This window comes from Aethalodelphis obliquidens, unplaced genomic scaffold (genome assembly GCF_003676395.1).
Source record: "Aethalodelphis obliquidens isolate GAN/ISIS:26980383/991018 unplaced genomic scaffold, ASM367639v1 scaffold974, whole genome shotgun sequence".
In the NCBI taxonomy this organism is placed as follows: domain Eukaryota; kingdom Metazoa; phylum Chordata; class Mammalia; order Artiodactyla; family Delphinidae; genus Aethalodelphis; species Aethalodelphis obliquidens.
Window position 1 is genome coordinate 1 of NW_020838885.1, and position 8593 is coordinate 8593.

At 36.0% G+C, this 8593-nt stretch overlaps 2 protein-coding genes across 2 annotated transcripts; both read right to left on the minus strand.

The window, feature by feature from the left end:
* Positions 1-6307: 6307 nt before the first annotated feature.
* LOC113616938 (patched domain-containing protein 3-like) lies at positions 6308-7401 on the minus strand. The gene is given in 2 exon segments (XM_027100296.1): positions 6308-7080; positions 7306-7401. A coding segment is annotated over 1 exon segment (711 nt). The 5' UTR covers positions 7039-7080; positions 7306-7401; the 3' UTR covers positions 6308-6327.
* On the minus strand, positions 7310-8095 carry LOC113616939 (patched domain-containing protein 3-like). The gene is given in 2 exon segments (XM_027100297.1): positions 7310-7593; positions 7596-8095. Coding segments are annotated over 2 exon segments (780 nt in total). The 5' UTR covers positions 8092-8095.
* Positions 8096-8593: the final 498 nt, after the last annotated feature.

The following is an 8593-nucleotide window of genomic DNA, read 5'->3' on the forward strand; positions in this document are numbered from 1 at the left end:
AGGTTTTTCAAGAAGGCAAGGGATCAATGTAAGGGTCAGGATAAGAAGTATAAACCTAAGGGAATTTTCCTGAAAAGAGACAGGGAAATGTAGCCACTGAAATGTTGGGGCTTATTTATTAAAGTGGCCAGTATGGCTTCACCAATAAAGAATCCAATGAGGAGATAGCTGTCCCTAAGCACTTGAGTCTGAGCACACTTCATTTTATTCATTGAACACTCTGCTCACTGCCAATGAAAGGGAAATGTTAGTTACATAGTATTTGTAAAGGATCTGGAAGGGAGGCAGTTTATCAGTGGATGACTTTCACAGTTAACTACATGTTAAAGTGAAAATTCTATTCAGGGCACTTGTGTCATCCACATCACTAGACTAGACCATGGAAGAATCTGAAAGTAAAAAGCAGAGGTATATCAAACCAATCCAGGCTTATTTCAATTCATCTCTTAATAATAATACTTCATTTAAAACAAGACGTCCAGGACAAACTTAAAATAGGTGGTATACCAGAACAGCAGTAGAAACCACTTTTAGCTACTAGACACAGAATTAACAATCGCATATGGATTTATCAATGACCTGAGCAAAATAGGCTTCATTTGTAAATGTGAATGGGTAACCAAAGATTCCTCCAGAGGGATACATGAAGAGGGAGGTGATGAGCTAATAAAATACCTAAAGTTAGTGAACAATTATTTGCCATTTAAGTTGAGGTTGAATTAAAAATATTCAAGCATTACAGTACACACTTGTCCCTCTTAGCTGCCCAATATTACACAGATTTTACAAATGTTTGATTCTTTGAGGAACTACTTTGAAAAGCAATCTAGTGCCCTACAAAGTTATTCAACTAGCTTGTGAACTAGTCTTCTATTATTTTTTGTTGCAGTTTGCTCAAAATCACTTGTGAATCTTTAATCAAAGTGTTCAGTGAGTGGAACTTAAAGTTTTGAAGCCTTTAGCAAATTGGAATTCTCGAAAACATGGTGTATAAATAGGAAGGCATTGAATCTGTCACTACAAAGGTGAGGAAGGAAAAGACCAAATCAAATAAGGGAGTTCAAACAGTGTACCTGACGGACATTTTATAATTATGCTTTGTAATCTCATAACTTGTGAGAAAAAGTTTTGGCTGAGCTTCCATTTGGGGGATAAATTTACATTCTGGAATGAATAGAAAAATTGAAAAGCTCTATTATTTTGTGATATCTCTATTTTGTTTGGCAAAATATTCAAGATAATTAGAAATAGAGACAACATAGTTGATGAGTTTTGTGTTAAAAAATATTTGTCTAAGAATGACAGTCTCAATGAAATAAAAATGGACAGTATGATGAAAATATTTGGACCAAAATATTTAAATATTTCCATACATAAAAGCATAATTAAGTACATTTACTGAGCAGAATTTTCCTGAGCTTACCAAGAATCTCACCGTAAGTAGAAAGAGTATTTTTCCAACAAAATATGGGCTACAGAGAAGAGTTTATCAAAGGTATCAATAAATTTCAATTTATTAATAATAAAATGCAACCTTGGAGACAATTACAATTTTAAGAACCAACTAAAAATCATGAGAACATATTTGTAATTAAAGTCGCTGAAGGAGAGGGGAAAGACAATGTGGCAGGAAAATATTTGAAGAAATAAATGCTAAAATATTTCCAAATATGACAGAAACTATCAAGCCACAGGTCCTCAGTGCTTAAAGATACCTAAGAAGATTGAATAGAAAAAACACCATATACAATCTCATCATAGTCAAATGGCTGAAAACGAATAATAAAAAAAGCTTAAATGAAGCTAGAAGAAAAAAAGGCACATTCCATAAAGAAGATCAATATAACAGTGAAGGGAAGAAAATATTTGCAAATGAAGCAACTAACAAAGGATTAATCTCCAAAACATACAAACTCATGAAGCTCAATATCAGAAAAAAACAACCCAATCCAAAAATGGATGAAAGACCTAGATAGACATTTCTCCAAAGAATACACACAGAGTGCCAACAAACACATGAAAGGATGCTCAACGTCACTAATCATTAGAGAAATGCAAATCAGAACTACGGTGAGGTATCACCTCACACTTGTCAGAATGGCCATAATCAAAAAAATGTACAAAAATGCTGGAGAGGGTGTGGAGAAAAGGGAACCCTCTTGCACTGTTTGTGGGAATGTAAATTGATACAGCCACTATGGAGAACAGCATGGAGGTTCCTTAAAAAACTAAAAATAGAACTACCATATGACCCAGCAATCCCGTTGCTGGGCATTTACCCAGAGAAAACCGTAATTCAAAAAGACGCATGTACCGCGATGTTCATTGCAGCACTATTTACAATAGCCAAGACATGGAAGCAACCTAAGTGTCTATCAACAGAGGAATGGAAAAAGAAATTGTGGTACATATATACAGTGGACTATTACTCAGCCATAAAAAGGAATGAAGTTGGGTCATTTGTAGAGACATGGATGGACCTAGAGATTGTCATACAAAGTGAAGTTAAGTCAGAAAGAGAAAAACAAATACTGTATGTTAACAGACATATGTGGAATCTAGAAAAATGGTGTCGATGATCTTATTTGCAAAACAGAAATAGAGACACGGACATAGAGAACAAACATATGGACACCAAACAGGGAAGGGGGTGGGATGAATTGGAGATTGGGATTGACATATATACACCACTGATACTATGTATAAAATACATAACTAATGAGAAGCTATTGTATAGCTCAGGGAACTCTACTCAGTTCTCTGTGGTGACCTAAATGGGAAGGAAATCCAAAAAAGAGGGGATACATGTATACATATAGCTGATTCACTTTGCTGTACAGTAGAAACTAACACAACATTGTAAAGCAACTATACTCCAATAAAAATTAATTAAAAAAAATAACAGTGAAGGATGAATTCTAATCAAAGCATTGCATCAAGAAGACAATGCAATGACATTTTTAAAGGGCTGAAAGAAAAACATCTTCTCAACCTAGAATTCTATATCCAGTTAAACCAGGGGTCCCCAATGCCCGGGCCACAGACCAGTACAGGTCCGTGGCCTGTTAGGAACTGGGCCACACAGCAGGAGGTCAGCAGCGGGTGAGCGAGTGAAGCTTCATCTGTGTTTACAGCCACTCCCCATTGCTCCCATTACCGCCCGAGCTCCACCTTCTGTCAGATCAACAGTGGCATTAGATGCTCATAGAAGCGCGAACCCTACTGTGAACTGCACATGCAAGGGATCTAGGTTGCGTGCTCCTTATGAGAATCTAATGCCTGATGACCTGAGGTGGAGCTGAGGTGGTGATGCTAGCACTGGGGAGCGGCTGCAGATACAGGTCATCATTAGCAGAGAGGTTTGACTGCACAGAGACCATCATAAATCAATTGCTTGCAGACTCGTATCAAAACCCTATCGGTGAGTGGCAAGTGAAAACAAGCTCAGGGCTCCCATTGATTCTGCATTATGGTGAGTTGTATAATTATTTCACGATATATCACAATGTAATAATAATAGAAATAAAGTGCACAATAAATGTAATTTTCCTGAATCATCCCAAAACCATCCCCCACCCTCCCTGGCCCATGGAAAATTTGTCTCCCATGAAATTGGTCCCTGGTGCCAAAAAGGTTGGGGACCGCTTAGTTAAACTATTCTTAAATGATGAAGAGAAAATAAAGGTATCGTTTGATTCATGGTCAAAGAAGAAATCACAAGGAAAATACGAGCTTATTTCGAAATGAACGATAATGAACACCCCTCATATAGAAATTTGTGGATAGTTAAAAGACTAGTTAGAAGGAAATTTATCACATTAAAAGCTTTCTTAGAAAAGAATAAATGTTAAAATCAGTGACTTATCCTACCACCTTAAAAAGCTAGAAAATGAAGAGAAAGTTAAACTCAAAGAATGAATAAAGAGTGTAGCAATCAAGTAGCAAATAGAGAAATAAAAGAAATCAATAAAGCCAAAGGCTGGTTCTTGGAAAAATTGAATAAAATTGATAATCCCTTGATCAAGAAATATAAGGTACATAATACAAATTACCAATATCAAGAACTGTACATGGGACATCACTAGACATTAAAATGGTAAGAAAATAATCAATTAGCCAATTAGCAAAATGGGCAAATTCCTTATAAAACCAAACATACCAACATTGACCCTAGAAGAAAAAGAACATCTGAATGTCCTTCTATTTGTTAAAGAAAGTGAATCTGAAATAAAAATCCTTCCCAGAAAAGCTCCATGCCCAGAAGACTTCACTGGTGAATTCTACTGAACATTTAAGTAAGAAATGAAAGAATTATATCAACCATACATCATATATTTCAGAAAATAGAAGAGGAGGAATATATATTTACTGGCTTGTTTCCTGAGGGCAGCATAACCCTGATATAAAGACCTGAGAAAGGCATCACAAAAAAGGGAATTGTAGACCAATATGCCTCACGAACACAGGAACATATACCATTGACAAAATATTAACAAAACAAAGACAGCAATATATGAAAATAATAACATGCCACGACTAAGTGTGAGTCATCCTAGGAAGGCAAGGTTGGTATAATATTAAAAAAATCACTCAATATAAATTGTCACATTCACAGATTAAGATAGAAAAATAGACATGATAATCTCAGTCAATGGACAGAAATTATTTGACAAAATTTAATACCCATTCATGTTAAAACATCCCAGAAAACTATATGTAGAAAAGAGCTTCCACAATCTGACAGAAGATGGCTATGAAAAACTTCCAGGTAATAATCATACTGCCTGAGATATTGACCACGTTCCTTACAAAGTTGAGAACAAGGCAATGATGTCTGCTTTCAGTACATTTTCCCACATTTTACTGGACATTTTAAGACAGTGCAATAAGATAAGTACAAGATAAAGTTTATGTAGGGAGAAACAGAATTGTCTTTATGTGACCTTTACATAATTGCATAGATAAAAACTATTAGAGAAACTAAAAAACTCTACATGAACTAATAAATGAACCTAAAAAGATTACAGAGTATAAGGTAGGTATACCAAAACCAATTTTATTTTTATGTACTAGTAAAAAAAATGGAAAGGGGATTTAAAATATTTACAATGATATAATAAATTAATGTTCTTAGAAGTAAATCCATGTAAATCTATAAGACATGCCTGAGAGAAATTAAAGAAGATATAAAAAATGGAGAGATAAACCATGCTCACAGATTGGAAGATTCCATACTGCTAAGATATCTATTTTCCCCAAATTGATCTGTAGATTCACCATAACCCAATCACGATCCCAATCAAAAATCCCAGATTTTTTTTGATGAATTGACAAATGATTCTAAAATTAGTATCTAAATGCAAAGAGACTAGAGTAGCCAAAACAATTTGGAAAAGAGGAAAAATGTTGGATACCTTACCTAATTTCAATAATTAATAGAAAGCTTCAGTAATCAATGCAGTGTGGTATGACAGAAAAACAGATCAATGCACAAAAATAGAGCCACACTTAAACTGTCAATTGATTCTCTGACAGAGGTGCCAAATTAATCCCTATGGTGAAAGGACAGTCTTTTCACTAATGCTGCTGGGACAACTGGATAACTATAATGGGAAGACAATGAACCTCTATCCATACTTCCCAACAAACATGGGTCTATGAATTATAGACCTAAATGTAAAAATAAAACTACTAGCTTTGAGAAGAAAACATAGATGAATTTTTTGTAATCTTGGATTAGGCAAAAATTTCTTAGAGAGGACACAGAAAACACTAACCATTAAAAAAATGATAAATTGGATTCCAAAACTTAAAAACTTCAGTTCAGCAAAATACAGCACTAAGAACATGCATAGAAAAACCCCAGACTAGGAGAATAAATAATAATCAGTTGCACTTTTACATAATAATGCATATGGGAAGTACAATGAAAATAATATTCCATTTATAGCATAATACATAAAATATCTGAATTCCAGGCATAAACTACTAATGATGAAATAAAAGGAAAAAATAACTGCAAAGTTATACTTATGCTTGATTGTATAGACCATAATAAAGATGACAACACTTCCTAATTTAGCAAAGATATTTTAATGTAAGACTAATTAATTTTTCTCAGGATATTTTAAATAACATTTTAAAATGGGATCTCCACACCAAGGAAACATCCCTTTGTTTTTAGTTTATTGACTATTCTTAATAGCACATTTTTATCAGATTGGATTGGGGCAATCAGGAATTCTATAACTGGTCTTTGATTGGTTAGTGACTAGTTAGTGATTGGTTAGTGATTGGTTAGTGATTGGTTAGTGACTAGTCAAACTTTCAAAAAAAGGTTAAGAATACCGGAATGAAAATTAGGCCATGAGCAACTCCAAATACCATAACAAGAAACATAATCTTAAAAAATGTCCTGAAGATGTATGCTTTAGCTGCAGATAAGACACACACTCCTATTATTGTTGAAATTGCACTTTGCAACACAGGGTAGCCTAGCAGATACAATGCCTCGATGGTTTTTTGGTTTACTGAGGGCTTTGAACTGGAAACAAATACATAGGAAATGTGGGCAGAAAAATCAAAAGAAAACCCTATACAAATGACAAGATTAATCATGGATATGGAATCAAGATTGATGTTCCAGAATGCCATGAAACCCGTTACTCCCAAAATCACAGAAGCGATAGCAAAAGTTACCCACAAAGAACACAGCAGGTGAGGGATTAACAGTAAGGAAACAATGAACATAGGTGTTGAGGCAACAATTACATTTCAAACAGTGTTTTCTACTATTGCAGAATACTGATCAAAATATATGAACGCCTGGTTATACACCATTAGGGGAATTTCACACTTTTCGGCCATGTCTCGGAACTGGAGTAACATCAGCTTCTTATTGGTTGAAGAAGAAACACCCATGGTCTGAATGAAGGCCCGGGAACAGATGATTTCCTGTGATGATGTAATGTTAATATCATACATAAAAAGCGGAGAATCTATTACAAAATTGGGAATATTTTTTACAAAAGTTATCATTTACATCGTGATGGTGGTTTTCCATATATTTCACATATTCTTTTTTTTTTTTTTTGCAGTACGCGGGTCTCTCACCGCTGGGGCCTCTCCCGTTGCGGAGCACAGGCTCTGGACGCGCAGGCTCAGCAGCCATGGCTCACGGGCCCAGCCACTCCGCGGCATGTGGGATCTTCCCGGACTGGGGCACGAACCTGTGTCCCCTGCATCGGCAGGCGGACTCTCAACCACTGAGCCACCAGGGAAGCCCCATATATTTCACATATTCTTGTAATCAAAACTCTGTAAGATTTTAATCTACATAGTCACTGTTTTCAAAATCTACAAGACATTTTTCCAATTTTTGCCTAGCATCTCCTTCCCAACAGTCAAGAGCTTCAGTAACAATAAGCATAACCCTGGGACCATAAGTTGAAAAATGTTCTTCTTCTACATTAAAATACGGTGTGATGTAGGAGTCATCACTTGCCAAATTTCAGAGGTCTAAACCTTTCTGCACTTGGAAACACCCATATATACTACTTATGATGTACAAAATGTATATAAGCACTACAAAAACTTGGACTCAGTGCTTGTGAGAAAAGGACCAAAATAGTCTCTAAAGAACAAATTCATTGGGCGGATATCAGCTTTATGTTTGTCTCGGAGAGAATTACATGGGAGGCCGCAGGGCTTTTTTAACGAGGAACATTTTTGGTCAGGAGTTTCTGGTTTCTGCAACCAGCATAGACAAACTACTTCTCTATTACCATCCAGGGCCATAAATGCTCCAAAACAGGTGATGTTATAAAAATAACAAAAGAGAAGGGTTGTTCCTGTATAGATGCAGAAGTATTGTACGGACCTGAAAGAGGTCATAATTCCTGTATAGAAGGCCAGGATGTTGGTGATGGTGGTGATTGTAATGGACACTGCCACTTTTGAATAGACATTGGACATCCGTTCTTTTATGCTATCCATGAGGTTGGTCTTCTGCCAGGCAGAAATCATGATAAACATGTCATCGACCCCAACGCCTGTTAAAAAAAGAAACAGAATCTTCATACATATGAACATCCATTAAACAGATCAGTTCACACCATTTCTTTGTCCATCTCTTAAGGTCTTATTTATCTTCCTCAATCTGTGTTTTGATACTTCTTTCTGTGATGCTTTCTCTGGTTGCCTCTGAATCCACAACAGAACTTATCGCTCCTTGCTCTGTAGTAGCTCTGTGCTTTGCACGTACTCCTATTTGCACAGAGCACAGCATACTCTACTCCTAGTCATCATTTAGGGTGTTTCAATGATGAGTCAGGAAACCTGGCTGCTGGGTGTTAGGTGAAGTGGGATTAGCAATGTATCCTTGACTCCATTAGAATACTTGAGAGACCATTTTCTCCCATAAACCATTTTATTCTAGTGCACTAATGTTGAGCCAACATACTGTTGCTTAAAATATGAGCTGGATTTATCTGTTCTACAGTTAGCATCTAGCTATCAATGTGCTGATTGTAGAGGCACCCCATAGTTTATAGACACACACACACACACACACACACACACACACACACACACA